This window comes from Silurus meridionalis, chromosome 20 (assembly GCF_014805685.1).
Source record: "Silurus meridionalis isolate SWU-2019-XX chromosome 20, ASM1480568v1, whole genome shotgun sequence".
In the NCBI taxonomy this organism is placed as follows: Eukaryota; Metazoa; Chordata; class Actinopteri; order Siluriformes; family Siluridae; genus Silurus; species Silurus meridionalis.
Genome location: NC_060903.1, coordinates 3897501 through 3921080, shown reverse-complemented (window position 1 = coordinate 3921080; position 23580 = coordinate 3897501). Strand labels below are relative to the sequence as shown.

At 40.5% G+C, this 23580-nt stretch overlaps 1 protein-coding gene across 2 annotated transcripts in view; it reads left to right on the top strand.

Moving 5' to 3' along the window:
* The first annotated feature begins 602 nt into the window (after positions 1–602).
* LOC124403448 (voltage-dependent calcium channel beta subunit-associated regulatory protein) overlaps positions 603–23580 on the top strand; it is a 24692-nt gene continuing 1714 nt past the window's right edge. Inside the window, exons 1-10 of one of the 2 annotated variants that reach the window (XM_046877203.1) lie at positions 603–682; positions 7765–7836; positions 13645–13790; positions 15094–15155; positions 15341–15506; positions 16475–16646; positions 17062–17214; positions 17618–17861; positions 19960–20179; positions 21046–23580. The exon at positions 21046–23580 is cut by the window's right edge and continues 1714 nt beyond it. In XM_046877203.1, coding sequence (XP_046733159.1) covers positions 7789–7836; positions 13645–13790; positions 15094–15155; positions 15341–15506; positions 16475–16646; positions 17062–17214; positions 17618–17861; positions 19960–20179; positions 21046–22675 — 2841 coding nt within the window. In that variant the 5' untranslated portion in view covers positions 603–682; positions 7765–7788 and the 3' untranslated portion in view covers positions 22676–23580. Of the gene's footprint in view, positions 683–5996; positions 6042–7764; positions 7837–13644; positions 13791–15093; positions 15156–15340; positions 15507–16474; positions 16647–17061; positions 17215–17617; positions 17862–19959; positions 20180–21045 lie in introns of those variants that run through there. The other variant, XM_046877204.1, reaches the window with a different exon arrangement.

Below are 23580 nucleotides of genomic sequence, written 5' to 3'. Positions count from 1 at the left end.
TGTGTGTGTGTGTGTGTGTGTGTGTGTGTGTGTGTGTGTGTGTGTGTGTGTGATTGCATACAAAAAAATAAACAATCAAACAAATACATACATAAAACAGAAGAATTAAACAAACACATATAAACACAATAAACAAATAGATTCATTAATACATTTGCTGAGTAAAGAAAGAAAAAAACCCCGTGTAAACAAACAAATAAATAAATGTTTCATTTGTTTTGCAATAAAGGTGATGGAAGCATTTAACAATATCATGCAATTATAAAGAAACTAATAATTTCTTTTTTTTTCATCACCATCCAATAAAAAAAAAAAAACAATCCTAAATTATTAATGAGAGGTTTTGCAGCTTATATGAAGGTGTCCAGAAAAAATGAATGAATCACAAGCATATCTTTACTGCAGCACCTGGTGGGCTCAGGTTTATATTTTTGCATGATAAAGAAAACAAAGTCTTGGCACAATAGTCAAGACACTACACTGTTATGTGGTTTGGGACATAACCCGGGTTCTATCGCGCGGCGGAATCCCGCTGATCGGGCCACCTCCCGAGATCACGTGGTGTCAGTCCACAACCGGTTGGTGGGCGTGTCCTATCGAGCCCGAGGTTCATTCATAACTAGGTTCAGCTCTGGATGAAAATGAAAGGCGCCCAGTGAAGAGCCGCATGCAGCCCAACTAGGTAAGTGATTCCCTCCTTTATCTGGGACACGCCTAGGACGTGTCCTGGGCAGTGTGTGTGTGTGTGTGTGTGTGTGTGTGTGTGTGTGTGTGTGTGTGTGTGTGTTTAGAAAGCTTTGGACTGTTTATCAGAGGCTGCGTGGACGAGCGAATAAGTCACGCATGTGATGAGATGTGAGCCAGATGTGGTGATGCTGAAAGGCGGTTTGCAGCTGTGGTTCAGTGATGATGATGATGATGATGATGCAAGCGTGATTTCTGCAACGGTGCTGATGCTGTATAAGAACCGCGATCGGGATGAGGCGGTGAGGCTGAAGGTGGTTTAAGGGTTTAGATGGTCGCAGTTTGGCTTTCTAAAGTGCGTCTTATCCTCAGCGCTGTTATGGCGCGATTGGGGATGCGCAAGTGCTTCTCTCCAGGAGAAAAATGGGGGTCCTCCTTCTTATTCTCATCGACCCGTAAAGCAGCCAAATGCAGTGCACATCTGACGTGACGATGCAGACTGAGATGTTTGGTTTCAACAGAGGTTTCTGAGATGCTTCCAGCTCACTGCAAGTGCAGCCTAGATCATTATTCCTGAGTTCCTGTGGGGGTGAGATGAGTTTCTTGGAATGGAAGAAATGTAAAACCTGAGCACTCTGTATTTCCATGAAATAATAACAACAAAAACAAGACCTAAAAGAGATCCCTTCGACACTGTCAAATTCTGCTTTGCTCAGAATAAGTTATTTACTTGAGGAGTTCCCGTACAGGGGTGAAATCCTGGGCTCCCCCACCCACTCCCCTCTCAAACAGTCTGTACCTTAAGGAATTTTCCAGCATTACATCAATCCGTATTTATTATTTATATAGTTATACAAGGGAATTGGTGGCATGGTGGAGCAAATTCTGGGTGAATTCAACACTGGGTTACAAAGCAGAAGGTTGGGTGTCAAGCTCTGCCACACACACTCCAAGCTGTCCCTGCTGGGCCCTTGAGTAAGGCCCTTAATCCTCTTTGATCCAGTGCATAATCCTGCACCCGGGTTCTCCTAGCAAGCTGGTGTATGCGAATAAATGGCTTTTACAATTTTGAAATGTAGAAATGACAAATAAAGAATTTTATTTAAGAGGGAACGATTTGCTGCTTTAGAGCTCCAAGGGTATATCCCAAGCTAGGGATAGTGTCCATGAGGAGTTACCTAAGTTCTTTCCAAGTTTGAATGGGTTTCCTTTGCATTCTCCAGTATCCTTACTTCCCTCAAAAAATGTGCCAGTAGGTGAACTGGTTACAATAAACTTTTAGGTGTGATCGTGTTTACATGGTGCGATATTTAGGACGTACTGCCACTTCACATCCATTTATTGTATTTTCCTTTTATCCAGAACGACTTACAAGTATTTCATTTATACAACTCGAGATGTTGAGGGTTAAAGGCCTTGTTGAAGGTCCCAGCAGTGGCAGGTTGGAGGTGCTGGGATATGAACTCACGACCTTCTGATTAGAATTCCAATACTTTTCCCAATGAGCTACCAATTCCCACATCCGGTGTTCCCATGATGGGCCCTGAAATCCACCCTGACTCACTCTGAGCAGGATGAAGTACATACTGAAGATGAATGAATGAACTTATTATATCAAGAAAGTTCAAAACTACAACATTCAGATGTAATATGATCCAAAAATCTCATAGAAACAAAAGTCAAAGCTGTTTTAGTTTTATTCAATTTTCCAACACTGGAGCAAAATAGGTTACGTAACATTTCCTCATAGGTTATTTTTGTTGTTGTCTTGAATAATTTGATCCACACAACACTACAATTGTCTCAAATAACCACAAATTCTTCCTTGTAAAAAGGCGGTCCAGCACTAAAAATGGATGAAATATCTAGCTTTAGGGCTGAATCTTAAAAAATAAAATAAATAAAGTTCTAAAAACTACCACTTAAATGCACGTGTTGACTGAGGACCCCAATTTGCGGTTAGCTGTTCACACTGAATCATGTCATTATTAATCCTGCTATATTTATGCGACAGATGCAGATAATTAAGTAAAAAAAAAGATGGTGTATTCCTTCAACTCAACTAGGTTTTACTCACACCTCTCTGATTTGCTGGAGTGATGATCTCTGACCTTGGTGACTTTCCTCCAACCTGGTTACATAAACATGACCTCACTACACACACACTGACTAACACACACATACACTAGGTTTTGGAGAGTCCTAAACAGAAAGATCAGGCCTTGTTGAGCATTGGAAAGGAAGTGTGCAAGAGAGAGAGAAAGTGAGACAGGGGGCCCTGGAGGTGCTTTACTGCACCGTAGAGATTTCCTTTCCTCATGAATACACATTGGGCAGAAACATACCACTTTAGGTCCGGAGCTGCCGTACATTGCTCATGTTCAGGAGCCATTATGGCCTGGCTTAATGGAGATTGTATGCATGGGGCTAAGGATAGGGACATGTTAATGCCTGTTAATGGTCTTGGCTGAAAATGAATTGGATGTGTTCAGTACATTCAGGTGGAGTGGTTTTATGGCCCGGAGTGTAACATGCGTAGGAGGTTCCCACAGTCAAATAGTGCGATGTGTGTTTAGTCGTAGAGTCAAGCTGCTCCTGAGGGATTGGTTTATTTGTTTGTGCATAATCTAGGTGAAGTTGTATAGTCTAAAGACAATCTTTTTTTTTCTCATTGTTCAGTCTTAAAAACTCTCTAAATGCGAGAGAAATTTGGTTTACAGTGGTACACAAACCATGTTTACTTAGAGATACACTCTAAAATATTATTACACTAAAATTAAAAGTGTCGCTTTGAACTTTCACTTGAGTAAACGTACAAACGTATTTGCCTTCAAATGTACTTAAGTATCCAAAGTACTATGATTTATTATGGCTATAATGTCATATTATCATTTTTGTTTTTTTGCTTAATCAACTCAGTTTATGTGAAGAGACTCGAATGTGACTCTCAGCACAACAATCTATTAATAGAATCATATTAATGAGTCAAACACTGATTAATATCTATTACAATTATCATCAGCCCAAAGCCTTCTTTAGAATATTTAGAAAAAGTCGTGCAAATCAGACTACGGGTGTTGTGGCGAGTACGAGTCTGGAGTTTCTACTCTAAATGTTCTGCTTGCTGTTGAACTCACGCTGAACTGTATGTTCATGCTCAGGAGATACCACCAAGCGCCAATCAAAACAGACCCTGATTGGTGGCTGCCTCGTGTTTGACCAGTTTTTATCCACTCATTATTTAACAAGGAACGACTGATTTTACAAAATAAAGTTGAGTAAAAAACAAGATATTGGACTTTTTTTAAATGTAGTGAATTTAAAGTCTCCCCAAATGAAAATACTTCAGTATTTTCAGTATAAGAAAAAGCTACTTGAGTACAGTAACGAAATACATTTACTTTGTTACCGTTCACCACTGGATGTTTAAAAGTGTAATAAACGCGATACAAAAGAATGAAAGATTGTAATGGCCGTGTTGCGGATTATAATCGGCTGCAGCACTAATCTGTGGCACGGCAAGTCTTCTTTTTCATTGCTTAGTGTTGTCACACCGGCAGGTTCCCTGGTGGTCTAGTGGTTAGGATGCAGCGCTCTCACTGCTGCGGCCTGGGTTCGATCCCCGGTCGGGAAACCAACCCCAGCCATTAGGGTTGCACAAGCCTTAGTGCCGGTCCCAAGCCCGGATAAATGGGGAGGGCTGCGCTAGGAAGGACATCCAGCGTAAAAACATGTGCCAAATCAAACATGCGGATGGTCCGCTGTGGCGACCCCTAATGGGAGAAGCCAAAAGAAAGTTTAGTGTTGTCACACCGCGATATAAACAACTGAATATAACTAAAAAGAGCTCATTTGAACATTGAAGCTACTTGAAAGCACACAAGCGCATGCTATTTTTTTTGGAATCGATGCTCCACCGGATCCATTTTAAGTTGTTTCTAACATTGTACAGTATATATTGAGAAATGTCTGCTGTAAAACCCTTCAGAGCTCCTCAGCTTCACTGCTTATAAGTACTGTTTTTTTTTTTACTATTATAAATTGTGCTGAAAACTTTTTCTAGAAGGAATTCTGTCGTGCCGCCTCCCTGGCGCATTTTTCAATCCGCTGATTTTGTATGCGATACATATCAGTTTTCACCCACTATACATGTTAGTGAGGTGAACTTTTCCACACATTTGTGATTTGTTTTGGTTCTGGCAATCAGGGAGTTTACAAACTAATATCTCATTTTATAGCGCACATCGAATGACTGGTAATCTCGCTGATTGAGATTCAAAGCATGCAAGTATATAAAAGCAGAAAAGGCTGCAAATATAGATCTGAAAAGGCTTACAAAATCTAGTAAATGCTTTGGAGCTGAGAAAAGCCTGCTATGTTTTTCTCCTTTCAGGATTTCCTCAACGACTGGTTTAGACGCAATGGTAGAAAAACCAGCCAACCAGCAACAAACTTATCATTAGAGATCTCAGAGCACTGCAGCCTGCCTAGCATCTCCATGGTAAAGAGGGAGGCATGGGAAAACAGAAGGGAGAGAAGAGGAGATTGAATTGAGAGAGAGAGAGAGAGAGAGAGAGAGAGAGAGAGAGAGAGAGTGAGAAAGGAATACAGAGGGGAGAGAGTGCATTTGTGTTTTTGCTGGAGATGAGAAAATGAGGGTGAGGGCAATCAGGACAGGTGGGCTTTGAAGTTGTTTTCCATTTGCTCTGTATGTGTGTGTGTGTGTGTGTGTGTGTGTGTGTGTGTGTGTGTGTGTGTGTGTGTATATATGTCAAAATCAGACACAAACGAACTCCTACACAGAATGAACTCAGCAGATGATTTCAGTTTTGTGAAGTGTGTGTGTGTGTGTGTGTGTGTGTGTGTGTGTGTGTGTGTGTGCACTGCAGTATAGCACGGTAAGCACAGTGCTATGTAGTATTGCCACAGATGCTGTCGCTTACAGCAGAGCCACAGTCCAGTGAACATCACATGACTCCTAAGAGTGTGTCTCTAGAAACTGACTCACACATAGTACACTTCAGTGATCCTCCTTACCAATTATTCAATTATAGACATGCTTTCATACTTACATTAATATTTCTGGCATTTGATAGACGCCCTTATCCAGAACATCTTACATTTATCTCATTCATACAACTGAGCAGCGATGGGTTAAGAGTCTTGCTCAGAAACTCAGGAATAAACTGGGATTTTAATTTATGACCATGGGATCCAATGCCTTGAAGTGCCCTGAAGTGTTTCCATCTTTCAGATTTCGGTTTTCTGATTTGAGCCTGAGCTCAGGTTACCGCACTGTTTTGCTCGCCGTCCAAGTCCACTCTGGTTTCCTCCAACCTTTCTCCAGCTGCTGATAGGTAAATTAGTAAATTTAGGTATAAATGTGTGTGTGTGTGTGTGTGTGTGTGTGTGTGTGTGTGTGTGTGTGTGTGTGTGTGTGCGCGCACGGTGCGGAAATTCTGACTTCTCATCAGGTGTGTATTCTTCCCTAACACACTGTTCCCATGATATTCACTGTTATCCTGACCAGGATAAAGCAGCAGGAAGATGACAATAAAGATGAAGGAATTTCACTAGATAACACCACCAAACCACTTTACCTTAAAGGTGAAATATAAAATACACTACATGGACTAGTATTGGGACACCAAACTTTTCCAACAGTATGTGGATATTTGTGGATATATTGATATATTGTTACCACAGTTGTACACGATTTCTCTGGATTTGGTAGCATTCAATTTTCCCCTCACTTAGACAAGGAGACCCAAATCTGCTCCAGCATGACAATGCCCCTGTGCACTAAACCAGCTTCATGAAGATCTATAGGTTGGAGTGGAAGATCCTTAGTGGCCTGCTATAGCTCTCTTTAACCCCATTGAACACCTTTGAGATAAATTGGAACGTTGGCTGCACCCCCAGGTCTCCTCACTTCACCCACATCAGTACCTGACTTTACTAAAACCCTTGTGCTTGAATGAGCACAAATCTCCACAACCACACTCCAAAATCTAGTGGAACATCTTCCCAGAAGAGTGGAGGTTATTATAACATGAAATGAAGACTACATCTGGAATGAGATGTTGAAATAAAGCAAATATGAATCTTATAGTCAGGTATCCACACGCTTTTGAAAATGTCGTGGATTTTAGTATTTAGTTCATTTTTCTACAACTGAAAATCTTATTTTAAAGACATCAATAATACCAAATATTTATATGCAAAAGCTGTGACTATTTCACATTTTTCTGGCCCTGAAAAAAGCTTAAGTGTCAGATGTAAAAAAAAAATTAAATTAAATAAAAAAGTGTTTTTTTCCTAAAAGGTGGTTAGTTTTTATTGACTAGTGATACCTTTTTCAGGCAGCAGAGGGCTCTAAATTTACAAATGGCTCCTTTAAACGTAACCACAGTATCCAAAGAAAAAAAGGAAATAATACCTTTGTGTTTTAATACTGCAAATTTTGTTGTTTAATTAAGAAAAATGTCATTCCCCTGCTTTTTGCAAATTTTTTGATACTGCAAAGATATTTATTTGAAAAAGATGGGTGAAATTGTAGATGAAAACAAAGTGTTAACAAGGCACTCAGCCTTGTGAGAAAATCACTGATAAGAAAGGAAGGAAGTGATCTGACCCACAAGGATTAGTCAAATCTCCTCCAAGTCATGTTTTGTCTTCATTTTTTGGGTTATCTAATTTCCGCTTATATAATATATATCTTATATAATCTCCTCCTATAGATGTCACTATTCATGTTTAATCATCATCATATTCATTGTTTCTGCTCTATGAAGGCTTTGCTTTGGTGTGCTTTTTAAAGCAAAGGAAAAGAAGTGTCCACCTCAAAGCATTACAGTCGTAGCTTGAATGTTTTGGCACCTTCTCACATTGTGTCCCTGAAGTGCAGCCAAAACTAGGCGAGCAGGGAGAACGGGGAGGAACATGTGAACATCTGAGCCAGCTCGCTCTAATGCAGCTGCTCACAGATTAGCCGAGTCAGCAAGACACTTGGTGGGTTTGCCGAATGAAAAGTAGCTGTCTATCTGATTGCCTGTCATGTTTGTGTCTCTTCTGATCCAGGAAGTGCACATTCTTGCCAGGACCATGAGCGATGAGCCGCCTCTGCTGACCACCATCACGGAGAACGCCACTGTGAGTATGCCTGCCTTAACCAAGTACACGCTCGGGGAAAAAAACCAACAGGAACCAGTGAGAGGTTTGGGTTGGGCACTCTTCCCTGTAAACATCTAGAACTGTCAGTTAATTAAAGAAGCTTTGATAGACTTGGATATGGCAAAATAGTTCAACTTTCTTTAGAAATGTTAAACATCAAACATACTTAAATGAGATGTTTTGTTTCTCTTATCAAAATCATGTTCTTCAACATAAAAATCTGAACAATATTAAGTAGATCTATTTTTTTTCTTTAGATTGTTTTTTGCAACAAACCCATTTTATAAAATCTGTAATTCTTTGAGAGAAGACATCAGTTGAGCATTAGTTGAGCACTGAAGCACTTCTGGAAGGAGTCTCCAGTTTTAGCACTTTCAGTCAAAGGTAAGGCTGTAGCTTCAACTTTCCAGGCACATCTTCAAGACGAACGCCAATTTACATTTTGAAGTCGCTCAAAAATGCGACCAGACCAAACAAGAGTCTGGTGAGGGGAAAGACAGAGGTGTAAAGAGTACCTGAAAAAGTATAGGTACCTCACTGCAAAACTTACATTACAAATCACCAATTCCAATATAACATGAGTAAAAGTCTTTGAGTATCTGATTTGAACAGTATTTGAGTATTTGACTCATATTGAATGTGCTCAAAAATGCAGTAGTCCTCAACACCAAGACATGTGTTAGTGAAAAGCCAAAAACAAAGATCAAACAAAAAAGTAGTAATATTAGTAGAAGTAGAAGAACCATTAGTATTCAGTGGACAAATAAAATTATAGTAAATAATTATAGATCAAGTAAAACCACACATTCAGAGCTGACTGACTGATTATAAAATGTAAGTGGTAACAGTCATTGTCAACTGAAATATAGTGGAGTAAAAGGTACATATATTAAATAATAAATGAATTTGGGTAGAGAGTAAAAGTTGCTTATATCTTTGATATGCAGTAAAACTAGAAAGTAGCTAAAAAAAATTACTTAAGTAACGAAATATATATACACTCGAATACTTCACAACGCTGGGGAACGATCGTATAGATCAGTTAGTGCAAGTGGGAATAGAAGCTAATCTGTTCCTCAGACAGTCCACAGCATTCGATTTCAATTCGATTTAAAAACAGTTGTTTGGGTTGGATATTCGCTGTGGGGATTTCTCTGATGAGGATGAAAAGTCATTTTCAAAAGTCTAATTAAGATTATGGATAGTGTGTCCTGATATACATAATGTTCATGAATAGGATGAAATATGACACAAAAACACCATCAGAATGGATCCCACGATTGAAAGAGATCTTATTTGCTATTGAATCAACCCTGGATCAATGGGAAATCTATTCATAGTTAAACATATTTTTCCGAATATACCTTTGATCAGACCTTTGGATCTAAACGGAGTATGAATCATATGGAATTACCTTGTGATATAATTCATTCTTGATATTGTTTCTAAAGCACCTCCTATAATTAATCTGTTCCCTGATCTCAAAATCGGTACTTTCCTCACCCTGACTTATTTCACAGGCCAAGACAGAATTACAGTCTCCTAAGAAAGCCCATGTTGAGCAGTTTGCCTTTACACAGGAAGCAGCACTTCGCATCTGTATTCCACTCTGCTCTCAGCTTTCAAAGCCTTGATGTTATATGGAGCTGCATCAGTTTGAGGCAGTGTAGCTGAAAGTGTGCAAAAAAATTACCTGGAAGAATTTCAGAAACTCTCTCGTTTGGAAACACATCTGACTGAAAGTTTCACATCTGTGTTTCTGTCAGACCTGCTGCATGCATCGGTCAGAATGTTAATGAAAATCCAAATGAGGACTCATGTAATGGTGTAAGAGTTTCCATTACGCAGTCGGTTATACGTAATGGAAACCGTTAGTTCAGATTCCATTTGCATTTTCAGCAGTTACAGTTCACGGCAGAATTCGCTCTAACCGACATGTATGAATGTCTCAAGGTGAATGCTTGTTTCTGATTGGTCAAAAGGATTTCTTTCTTTTTCTACAGCAGCAGCTCTGATTTAAGTTCCAACCCCATGGCAGAACCAAAGGTTTATATTAATGCACTCGTTCTAGAACATTATTCTTTCTGGAATAACTTCTACTCTGAGGATTTGGTTGTTGATGAACTGATTTCAGTTTGATGTGAGATGTTTAATTGGGCATATTTGGAAGGAGTCTCCAGTGTCATTGCATTGCAACAGTCAGAGGCAAAGCTCTGGCTTTATATTTCTGAATGGTGTTGGCATTTTTTACTCAGAAGTGTGCCAAGATAAAAACGAGATGCTGGTAAAAGAAGGAGCGAACCTTTTCCACAGATAGTCCATGTTGTTGAATAAAAATGATTAGCACATTGTCATGATTGTGCCTAAGCGGAATCAAAACACTTCAGTAATCACATTCTATATTTTAATATTCGGCAAATTATTGTATGGCTGCTTTTTGTTGCAAGGGTGTACAGTACTAAGGGGAAGGCATCCACAGGGATCGGCTGTTGCCTGGAGACTCTCCCGTGTGTTTAAGCCCGTAGATGTGTAAAGCAGTTCTTGAGAAGGAACAAAAAAGCCCACTAGAAGTTTCTATAGCAGGGGGAAGAAGGAAAATTGGCTAGAATATGATGAATAGAAATACTCAGCATGCACTGTGATATGCAACAGCACTTATTTTGTATTTAGATTTGCATCCGTTCACATATTCAGCAGCCAGTTCAGTATTGTCATGAGTATATTTAAGCATCCTCATGTTAACTCCAACCCTGATTGGATTTGTTTTAGCTCTGGTGCTCTAATTTTTAGAGCATTCCTATGTATATCCAATTTTTCAAACTAGTCTAACTTTTAAAATATCTAACAAACACTGTAAAAACTATAAAGCCAATGGTATACTTATACATTTTGGTATCTTTCCATTTTATAGAAATTTTTAGTAGTTTTTCTGGTCTTAATTTAATGGAGGTAGTGGATTTTTTTAAAGGACATCAATGTTGTTTTTTTCTGAATAGTCATTCTATTAACAGCTCACCCTAAAAAAAAGAGGTGAAAAAACACAAGAACAAAACCTGTGCTAACCAGCATCCTTCACATAAAAGCCCTGAAATGCCACAGTAATATAAAAAAAAAGGGGGAAAAAAAGCCTCTGCCGCCATATTTCATTCAGATGAGCTGCAGAATTGAAGTTAGGCTCTATTTAGCATTTTGATTATGGACTGCTGGTGCAGACTTATGAGCCAGAACTTATTCCTCAACGGCCTCATGCAAAGTTAATTGTACTTTTTAGTGCTGTCAAGATGCATCAGAACTCACACTCATTAAATCTACTACCAAATAATAGTTTCCATTGTTTAAAAAAAGGGCAATTCATTGGATTTCCTCTGTGAATTTTTACACAGTATTTCCTTTACTAGTTCAGTTGTACTCCATTTTCTTGGTTACGTGAAATTGTGTCGTTCATCAAGCCACTAGTTTGCAAACTAGTATTGCATTTTGTAAAACAATATGCCTGAAGATTCATCTTTGATCCTACTCTAGAAGTATTTAATCTGTAGTTACAGTTTGGCTCTGCTTTGTAGTAGGATTAGTTTATAATGGACTGTGTTTAAAGCCTGTTTTTTTTCTGGGACAAACTCATTAAAAATGAACAGCAGACAACATTTATTCATTGGCACCCAGATTCAGTGCTTTGGTGTTTTGTGAGTTTGCAGCTGCAATTTAAATTTCAAACATGCACTGCATCTATTAAAAATATTGTTGGTATCATTTCTGTTTAAAACCCCAAGCCAGATGGTGTGTTAGGATCCATAAATATCATTGAGAATATCTAAAAATGATCTCTGTTCTAAGAGTCTTTTGTATGCCCAACCATGTCCTTATTCAATGCTTACAAATATTTTAGGCAGCTTTCAATTTCCAGTTGTAAGTTTTATCTTATATTAAGAAGCACAAAGGTAGATCATTTCTATTTTCTCCACAATTTGGTCACCTGCAAATCTCCATGTAGCTGCCAGATCTCCTCGATTATATGACAGCTACCAACCAGGGAGGGTGAATGTTAAAACTTGCTTACTGAGAAAGACGTGTGAAGCGAACAACCGCATTTTTCCAAACTGCAGCTCATGCTGTGGGCAGAGTGCAGCATTCAGAGGAAAACTCTATCAAACTCCCTTGGGTATACAGTAATTCACAGATGCTGGCTAGTATCCCTGTGATTGTGAAGGAGATGAAGTATGGTATCCCTATCTCACAGAGAGCATGGCCCACTTTGCTTCCTTGGCTCCAGGCCATGAATGACTGTGGCATTGATGAGATTTGAACTAACGATCACCCAACATTAGATTTTGCACTCTGCCTATTCACCTCACTGTTCATACTGTTGGTCCTGCATGGCTTTTGGTCATTGGACATGCAAAAGGAAAGATTTCACTGCTGATTGAAACCTCAGGATCACAGCTTCACTAATGCTTGCTCTCCACGAGTCTTTAACAATTATATTAATGAAAATATAACTTTTTTCAAGTAGCATCTTGTTTTAAAGACCCAAGGACCAATATTACCCCAAAATCATCAGCAATAAATGCCAGGGTGGGAGTTATTTTAAATACTCTCCTTGCAAATTAGGATGATTTGGATAAATACAGATACAGAAGGAAGGATTTGAGTGAGGGGCCAAATTGTGACGTCTAGACGACTGGGTCAGAGAGTCTCCACAACTGCAGCTCTTGTGAGCAGTTCCCAGTCTGCAGTGGTCAGTATCTATCAAAGTGCTCCAAGCAAGGAACAGTGGTGAACCGGTGACAGGGTCATGGGCGCTCACCGATGTACGTGAGGAGCGAAGGCTGGTCTGTGTGGTCCGATCCAACAGATGAGCTCCTGTGCTGTTAATGAGCGACAGGTCAGGACTGTTTTGGCAGCAAAATGGGACCAACACAATATTATATTATATTAACAAAGCCTTACAAATTCACCTCAACGAAACTAAGAGGGTTCACCTCTTCCTCTCTTTGGATCTGCCTAAATCATTCCAATGCCCCTCCTCTGGATTTAGGTCTCGTCAATTGGAGACCACTCTGTGCAGCTGGGGAGAGTTCCAGCTCAAAAGCGTAAAGAGCCATGAAATTACTGAGCAACGGAAGATCTTTGAGGATGGAGCTGGACTGTAATTAATATCAAGTCTACTAAAATGGCTCAGGACCACAGGTTGTATTTATAACTGTAATAAATGGACATTTGGTGCCACCTAGATGAGGATCCCTTTGAAGTGTATTTCTTCTCAAGGTTTCTTCTTCATGCCGTCTCAGGGAGGTTTTTTTTTTCTTGCCACACTCACCACTGGCTCACTCATTAGGGACAAACTTACAATTATAAGTAACAAACTTATACATTATTTCATTACTGCTTTTTCTGTGTAAAGCTGAGTAGACCTTCTATGATATTATTATTAACGCAACTATTGCGAATCATTCGATATCTACACCTACATCCAACCCAAACCTTAACCTTCATCACAGCTTCAGGGTTTTTTTTTTAAGCAGTTTACTCATGGAATCAAATCAGATATTCTTAACCTTAAAGATACATTTGGTATAAAAACAAGCACATACAGCACACACGTCATACCTGAACTGATAGATTGGCACGGTATTTTTATTTTTTTCTTCAGTATCAAGGCCAGCAGAGGAAAGTACGTGTGTGGAGGCAGCAGAAGGGCCTTTATACTCATTGTGGTTGTATCCCTTTCATGCCCTCAAATCTGTAATTTAAAAATGAATCTCAAACTCTGTGTGTGTGTTTGTGTAGGATGTTCCAGTGGCATCAGCCAGGCCGGATAACTATGTGCTGCTGTTGGTGATGCTGTGCGTTTTTGCCGGCGGAACGCTGGTCCTGCTCTCCGTTCTCCTTATCTTCTGCCATCGCTGCTGTCAGAGCGGACGCCGCTACTCGAGGTGAGATCTCCTGATCTGACGATGCCTATTGCAGCGAATGCAGGTTTTTAGATATTGTTCTCTCACATATCAAGTTGAGGGATTGTATAACCTGAATACGATGGTGCGCGCTCCACAAATAGATCCCTTAACCTACGCATGAACGTGTTTCCAAAGCAAAACAGGTGTGCTATTATGCTAACATCACAAGGCTCTTTTGATGTTCGAGAAGGAACCGTCCAACGCGCACAGAGAAAAAATAAATCTGTCTTTCACGCCGATGGAGAAATCAAAGCCCGGCTGAATGAAGTCAGGAGCTGAACTGAATCACAACACTAGGAGCACTGTATGCCTTCAGTGTTCTGCATGCACGGAGAGGCAATCCGATTAAGCTCTCGTATAGCTGGAGCCGACATGGCATTGTGTTTATGAGCGAAGGAAACCCACGCTGACAGACCTGACAGCAGGAGCAAAAAAAAACGGTTACATGTATTTCGGGCTAAACGGAAATAACTCGCGTGTCAGAGTCATTAGGATCAACTGGATTATGTATGCATTTGTGGTGGTGGTTTTGATGCATTTATTGTGTCAGGCTTCAGGTCAGGTTTCTTCATTGTCAAATTGTGTATGTCAATATATTAATAAAAAAAAAAAAAAGCAAAGATCGTATTAGTTTAAAACTAATTCACTCGTTCCTCTGCTTTTAAACTTTTCTGGTCCTCTTAATAGAAATGTTTGTTGCTTTTATTTTACATTTAAAAAAAAAAGGTAACATGGAGAGTGCAAACTACTGCATACGAGGTGGTGGCAAAAAGTTTCGAGACGTTTACTTTTATCTACGTTTAACTTCAAAATAGTCCCCTTGCACAGCAAAGATAAGAAATACTTTTATTCATCCCACAGTGGGGAAATATCTGAATACAGCCCTCCCAGCGTTCCTGCAACATCCAGAATGTGTGATAGAAGTCTTCTTTTCGAAGCGTTTCAAGCACCTCCTGCGATTCATGCTGGATCTCCGCAATAGTGTCAAAGTGGCGACCTTTGAGCTGGATCTTTATTTTTGGGACGAGTCCACAGATGCCAAATGGGTGATAGGGTGTGAACGTGTTCAGAATAGCACCAGTTACACAGCTCCCGATGTACACAGGGCAATGTCTTTTGGCACACTGACTTAAAAAAGTCGGTGCTCCCTGTGACTGTGCATGCAGCCTTGTGCTGCCATCTGTTGGCATGTTACAAAACTGGTCTCGAATCTTTTTCATACCACCTCATACATTATAATCTACTCATTGTCACGCATGTTTTTTTTTACATGATTGCATAGGGCCAGTGATGACTTGGAGAAAACCAACACCACATATGTGGAAGAGAGTCAACCTACACAAGGTAATCAACCATAACATTTTACTTACATTCATCAGCTCCAGTAATGTAGTTTTTGTTCTTCATTTCCTAATATATATAAGGGAGCGTTGATTCTAGTGTATCATTCAAATTTAGTTTACATGACAATCAGAATAGGAAGTAAAAGCTTTCATTGAAGTGGCTTCATGTTCATGTTGCTCGGACAGACATCACCATTAGGATGGAAAGCACGGACACGCTGTCCACCTCCAGCTGTCACGGAGATGAGAACACAGAGCGCTTTCAGTCCTCGGTGTACACAGGCCGGCGGGTCTCCTTCAACGAGACGGCCATCTATGAGCAGAGCAAGAAGAACCAGGAGAAAGGCCGAAGGTCAGGGAATATATTATTTGCGGTTGTGGGGTTTTTTTTGTCTAAACATTTTTTTATGTCGACCCCAATTTGGACAGAAAACAATTCTGTCTAAATTGGGGTCGACATAAAAAAATGTTTGTTTTTTTCCACAAACCAGGTCTGGCATAACAAAGGTGTCAATACTGGTTACAGAAAAATCCTAGCAGGGACAAATCAAAGACAGAACATAAATCACAAAAGCCCTATCGCACATCAGTGGACAAAGCAAATCTTTTTTTTTTCCTTTCAGAAATAAAGCAATAACACAAACGTCTTGGGTGACTGCTGTTTCATTTCCGACAAACCAAAAACACAGCAGTTATACTTACTCACTTGAATATCACCAAGAACGTCAGCACAAAGGGAATGCAATCAAAACCAGAAGCAACTTCACCTCTTTTTAATGTCCTGCATCATTTTCCTTTGTCTTTGCCCTGACTTTTGATTAAAAAAAATGTGTAAAGTTTTGATCCTGTTGCAAAGTATACAATAAAAGAAACTAAAAGCTTTGGCAAAACTGGTGTCACTTAACAAATGTTCATATCCAAATTTGGTTTTATTTAAATGAACAACTTTGTGTGTGTGTGTGTGTGTGTCATTTTATATATATAGGAAGCTTGGCTGATGATTTCTAGTATAGTAAAGTAAAAATAGAACCTCATGCTGTTGAATGTTATTGGAAATCAGAAACTAGAAATGTTCTTGTGTGCATATGTGCTTAAAATATGACTCACAACAAACTTGGCATATTTACTTCCTGTTTATCATCATTTCTTAAGGTTTTTTTCTGTTTTTTTCTTCTTTACATTTGTCACTTTCCTGGCTTACCTTTTGAACTAACCTTACAAGAGATTCAAGTGTAGTTGGCCTTTATGTGAACTGGAAATAAATAAAAAACCCCTAAGCAGTCAGCATCTGTTAAACACTCATTTCTCTTTCTGTGTCAGGTATACCCTTACAGAGGGTGATTTTCACCACTTGAAGAAGGCACGCCTGACCCACCTGCACATTGCTCCTCCAGCGCTGAACATCCTGACCATCATGGAGTGTGACTCACCTGAGAACAGCATCAGTCTGCGAGAACAGCTTCAGCCCAAACCTTCCCTCTCGATATTTCAGGTTATGCACACAAAGTTTTGTTTTTAAAGGTTCTTTCTATGTGATGTTCACAATTTTTTACTAAGTGCCTAGGTTTCTGTTCTTGTTTAAAGAGGGGTAAAAGGGGCTTTTTATTTGTCACATGTACATTAAAGCACAGTGAAATTCTTTCTTCTCATCTCCCAGTGTTGATAGAAAGCTGGGTTTTAGAGTCCTGGAGCACAGAGGCCTTAAAGGCTCTTGCTCAAGGGCCCAAGAGCAGCAGCTTGGCAATAGTGGGGCTTGAACCCCTGACCAGTAGCTTTAACCAGCCTTAACCTCTGAGCTACCACTTCCTTTATTGCTCAAGCAATAAATGATCTAATATTTAAGACCATGTGTGTTACCTGACACACCATAAAATACTCAAGTTTGCAATGGATCTGTGCGTTTGTAGCTTGGTGAGGGCACCCTGCCTGAATCTCAAGTGCCGTGGAATTGCCAGAGCCCAAGTTGTGCACTTCCTGGAGACGCCCTCAACTCTGTCCTGGACACCACCTTTAATTCCAGCACTAGTGAAGGAAGCACTGAACCACCTCGATCAAGGACTGTGAGTAACTCAGACACTCACATGGACAAAAACCACCAGATCACCAGAATGTGTGTGTATCTGTGTGTTAGTTCTGAGAAGCAGGTAGAAAGTGGCACTTAACATGCCTGCTAATAAAAATCAGGAGCCTTTTCAGTCCTTAACACTTGACACCAGACACACATTACTCATGAGCCATTACTAAATTACTCACTGCCTCAGGACTCACGTCATCACACCCTGCCACTGTGTCTACTAAGGGTCTTCTCAACCAGATTTCACTAGAAAATTGTTTTTCCTAAAAATCAATTCTATGAATTTTTCACAGAAGTCATGATGGAAAAAAAAAGCACTAATACTTAGGTATTCACTGATTTTAACATGCTAGCTGAGCTCCTGTTTAGCACCCCACTCTTTTTCTCAGATTGAGGCAATAGGAAATGCTGCTTCAAAGATGGATGGCAACCCCGGATCCTCCCAAGTGACAGGAGCATGTGCATCATCTGGAGGAGGAGGAGGCGGCGGCTCATCTTCAGGCCAGGGCACCATGCTGCACTTTCTGTCCCGACTCAGGCGACATGCGAGTCTAGAGGGAGCCAGCCCTTATTTCACTATCAAAAAGTGGAAGTTAGACAGCAGTAACAGAGCAGCCAGTCTGGACATGAGAGGTAAGCAGGGCTGTAAGAAAATATCAATACACGTGAGTATCGTGATATTTTGTTTGCCGATACTGTATAGAGTCTTAAAAACGCAAATCATACAAGATTCCTAGCAGTTTCTTATCCTGCCCGCTAGATAGATAGCAGTCTCCTTATCTCTGAGTATATACAGTGACAGGAATAATACAGTACTAGCATAAGGGCACGTCACTAATGCTAATGCTAACACTAATATCCACCTGTTTCTTGGTGGCGCTGCTGTAAAAAATGATTATGGGTATAACTTTCGCCGGAAATGGTAGCAGCATTAACTGGCTTGCGCCAACAGCAATGTGTTTTGTATATGTGCGTTTTGTTTTTCAGGTGGGAAATGTGTTACAATAGCGTTGAAAAGCTCAGGAACAATATTCGTCGTTCATGGTTGCACCAGACAAAGCTTAATTTGAACCTTGGAAAACAGTGCTATATATATATATATATATATATATATATATCCTAACCCTAGAGCTTTACCATTATAAAAGAAATAATAGTCGCTCTTACTCTTTATTATCTTGCCTCGCTAGGATGTAGCTTTTAGATGTAAAACACTAGTTAGCATTCATATCATGCTTCTACAACAAGCCTAATAGTAATACATCATCAATCCCAATTCAAATAAGGTGTCTTTTATGACTATGTGCATATATATATAAAAAAAATAAATCAATAAAAATAAATAAAATTACCATTTTTAGGTATTGATTGTGTTCATATATTGCAATACACTTGATGGCACTGAGGTGTGATACGGGGAAGGCTGTCACAGGTTTGATAGTATACGTAGGATTAAGGGGTTAGGATTAGCAGTGTCATTTTAAATTAAATTAATGCAAATGTAGAGCCCACTGTGTTCTGGGTAAATCTATTTATTTAAGGTTAGCGATTATTGGTATGTTCTTAATAATATCTTTCCTAAAATAATATCCTATTCCTAAAATAATTAATATCCCAAAATATTGCCTTGCTTACAGTATCGCAACATATGCATCACGATACAGGGGTTGCAATACTATATCGTATCAGCAGATTCTTGTCGATACACAGTCCTAGAACTGAGGAAGTAAGCAAAGCATGGTTCCAATGTCAGGATAAAAAGAGAAGCATTTGTGGATGAAAATCAAATCCAGATGTCGTTTGGTCTGTAAGAAGATTATTCTGATTTGTTTCCTGCTGCTATTTCAAATGTCTGTGCCTGAGGTACCACTATAGTTCATTGTTTATATCTCTAAATAACGCAGTCATATGGGTAGGAATGAATGAATAGCTAGAGAACCATCTGAACCAAACAACCTTTCATTCAGCTGGAGTTGTGCTGGGAGACTGAAGGAGCTAAAATGTTGCCTGTCTGGGGTTCGGTGATTATTTACATATGTCATGTTGCTCTTTAGCAACACATGACAGCAATAGGAAAGGCAGCTTCGAGCACCATGTAGGGCTTAATGAACAGGCCATTGGAGACCAGTCAATCCTGGATCAATAAGTGTGTCGTGAGTGAAGCTGAGTGAAGACTGACTGCAAGCTCAGAAGTGGCTGCAGACAGAACAGGGGAAGATAAAGAGATTCTGCCGGCTAAATTAATGATGTAATAATTTTGTTATCCTTCACCTGATGTGAAAGGTCAGCAAGTGTGGCATGTTCATTTCCTCTTAATGAGGCCTAGATGCAATTACAAAGTGTTATTACTGGAGTACAAGACCATTGCTTAAACACACAGCCTGGACTTAGTGACCTTTCTGTCTTTTGGTCCATTGTGTACATTCTTTCTTTCTGTGGCTGAGAAAACAAATAAAAGAAATTGACTTCCAGTCCAGAATTGCTTCTTTGTGTTTCACAGAGCCTTCCATTATTCATCATATAGACCCTCTATGCTACAGACCACCACGGATCCTGAATATGGAATATACTGTACAGTATATTATAGGCAGGAAGGGGGTGCCTAAATAATCATTCAAATGTCTATACCAGTAACCTAACTGCTAGACAGCTAATCTTGAATGAAATAGGCTGATCTTACCTAATACCTTACATTTCCTTTCTGTTCTTTTATGCTCTTCTTCTCTCTCAGGTTCACCACGGAGACGGGCATTTCAAAGACAGAGAGCAGCAAGTGAGACTTTTGAACAGGGGGAGGAGGACATCCAGCAGTCTGGACCAGGTGCAGAAAGTGATTTTTTGTTGCATGTCAATCTCCCTCAGCAACAAGTTAACCCCCCAAGACGACTCTCTGCTGGCTCTTTGGAGTCATCAACTACAGGCTGTCCACCTCCACAAGCCCCACTCAGGAGGTACAGTACTTTCACCTGATCACTTACAGTGCCTCAGGCCCATCTGCGTGCCAAATTCCCACCATACAAGGTGGTATCAAAACATTTAGAGACTTGTGGTGCTAACTGGCGCTATTCTGACCACGTGCATTACTATGTCTGTGATTCCATCATAGACAGCAGATTAAAACAAAGAGCAAATGTGAAATTCTGCCACAGAGACGATTGACATACATATACTTTTGATTTACGCCGATGGCGCAATGAGTCGTTCGAGGAGTTTTGAGTGACGCGCACACTTCAAGAACAGAAGATCGTCACTGGAAGGCGACGAGAGATCAGGAAGACCTTCAACAAGTTTAACCCCCAAAAATGTCTAAACTATTCAGCAACTTGTGCATGATGATCGTCGAAGAACAATCCACATGATCTCACTTCCGCACCCACCCTACTCGCCAGATTTGTGACTTCGCCCTTCCGAAGATGAAGATCCAGCTCAAAGTTTGCTGTTCTGACACCATCGTGGAGATCCAGAGCGAATTGCAGAAGGTGCTTGACATGCTTTGAAAAGAAGACTTCCAGGACATATTCCAGAAGTTTCAGAAACGCTGGGAGCGCTGTATTGCTGTGCAAGGTGACAATTTTGAAGGTTATAATGTGTAAATGGTGATGAATAAAGTACTTTGTTGTAAACAAAACCAGTCTTGAAACATTTTGATACCACCTTGTATGTAGCACACAGAAATATAAGGTTTTGAGATAAGGTCCTTATGTGAACTCATCAGTTCTTTTCTTACAAATGCCATTCCATTCATTGATAAAGGCCCAAATGGCTGCTGGAACGTTATAACTCAGGTCTTGTTTGCTTTAACTTTGGTTCTTTGTAGGTTAGAGGTGAAGGCTGTATTTGAAGTAAGGGATGAAGACAGCAAGACCCAAACAGCCCTCAAGTTACCAGAATCCTTTGCGCCTCAAGGGAAGGATGAAGTGGAAAAGAATGGAGATACTGGAGAGATTATACTAGGAGCAACAGGAGGAGAGGATACTATCACTGAAGGGCCTTCTGAATTTGGTTTGATGAACAGACAGGAAAGTCTGGAGCAGCCCAATATGTACCGGGACATCTGGAGCCTACGAGCATCTCTGGAACAGTATGCCTCCTCTGATCTGAGCAGCAATGACAGAGACTCTACACGCAGTGATGCTGATAGTGTCTGTTCACTAGGGGCCATTGGTGCCTCCAGAACCGGTATGCTTATTTACCAATCACAAGACATAGATGATGAGATCGATGGGGATGGTGAGCTTCCATATGATGATGTGGTCAGAGACGTAAGCAGCAGAAGGAATGGCAGGGACAGTGTGGACTCGGAGAGAGGCAGCGACAGTGAGGCTGGAAGCAGGAAGCTTCTGCAAATGGACAGTGGCTATGCTTCCATTGAGGCACCATGCAAAGCACCAGAGGAACTACGACTGTTTGGAAGCACTTCGGGCAAGACAGCTTCAGAACGGCGCCGCTTCTTTACGAATGCTGGCCGCAAGGGCACGGTGTGTGAGAGTTTTGAGGCCCGATTGTTCAAAGAGGAGCTGGAAGATGAAGCTTTAGAAAGCAGCATTAGTGTAGCGTCAGAAGTTCCCAGTACCATACCCCAGAACGAAGCAAGCGTCTCACTCAAAGACACACAAGAAATGCAGACAGAAACCAAACCCAGACCTCGCTTTCGTCGCAGAGACTACAGCATAGACGAGAAAACAGATGCGCTGTTTAATGAATTCCTGCGCCACGATCCACAATTTGACCAGCAAGGTTCACCTTCTCTACGGCATAGACATCGCTCACGGATCCACCTGCGCAAGCAGTGGCAACGCACAAAGCAGTACAGTGACCCTGGAGCTGCTCGCTACTCACCGTCCCTGGAAAGACAGCGAACTTACGCACTGCGGAGGGGAGACAGTGCCAACTACCCACTGGATACACGGTACCACAGCACCCTACCGCGTATTGCTAGTGCTGCAGACGAGGAGGCCAGTGAAGGAGCAGCCAGTGAAGGCACTGAATCGGCCAAAGCACAGGACTCAGGTCCAGCTCCCGAAGACAATTCCAACAACAGCAGTAACAACAGTAGCCCTGTAGTAAAGTCACAGGGGGATCATCCCACCGTGTTGTTTTCCACACCCTCAATGGACAGCACCGGGGGGGACTCTGGGATACTGGAGGGTTGTGGGAGTGCTATGCATCCTACAGATGAACATAGATGGTCTGTCACAGACCTCAGTCTTGTAAAGACAAGTGACATCCAATGGAACACAGGCATTCACATTCCAGAGAGCAGGTATTACATGGATGAGGACCCTATGGATAAAGGGTATGTGCATAGCGTAGCGGAACCCAATCCTTCCGATAAATTGGTGAGCAGTCTAAATGAACGGCTCTACACCAGCCTGAAGAGGACTCAAGGCAGTCAAGAATGCATGGTGACTGTGACCCGCACCTCCCCAGACCTCAGCCAGGCCTAAGAGCATGATAAATTGCACCATACCATGACTGGGGTAATTAGAAGGAACCCCCTCAGAGTACATCATTTTTATCTGGAGGTGTTAAGACAACCCGATTCCACACTACCAAAACCTCAGTCATTTTCAGATAAATAATGCATGCTTGTTCCTTAATAATGCAGGTTTTAAGTAAGTGAGTTTGGTGCAATCTCAAACTAGGGAAATGTCTGAAAATGTAGTAAAAGTAAAATCCATATGCAGACAATTATGCTAAAAAAAAAAAAAAAAAAAGACATTATTTTGTCCAGGTCAATGTTAAGACTATTTCAAATTGCACTGTGAAAACTAGGTCAACTAGGGTGCTTTGTGAAACACAGTTACAGGGCAATTCAGAGTAATAACCACAAGACTCAACTGCACTTTTGTTCATTACAAATTATGATAACGAATCAGCCTTTTCCCCTCAAAGAAACGCATTAGACAGCGTTAGTTCTTCCAGAGGAAGTCAGTAGTTTTCTTGTTAATTTAATTATGATCACATTACTCCTAAATATGGGTCTCTAAGTCCTATGCTATTTTGGAATTGCAACTCTATTCCGATCCTAGCACCTAGCAGATCTTTTCAAATCACATCTTTTTATAGAATGCTGATTCATAATCCTCTTTCCTCAATTTATGTGTGGGATTAAAGTACTTCATCCCCAAATTATTTTCCCTATTTGAGGACAAGTTCACATTGAGTTTTAAAGTTATGCACTTCAATTTCAAAAGAGTAGTCAGATAACCAGAGCTTCTTCCTTTCCTTTTGATTCTAAAGGCTGCATTAAATGGTATGATATTCGTGTGGAAGAATTCCTTCCACGTGAAAAACACTCAAAATGAACTATTTGCCATTTAGTTTGTGACCAAAGGCAAGTTTGAGCAGA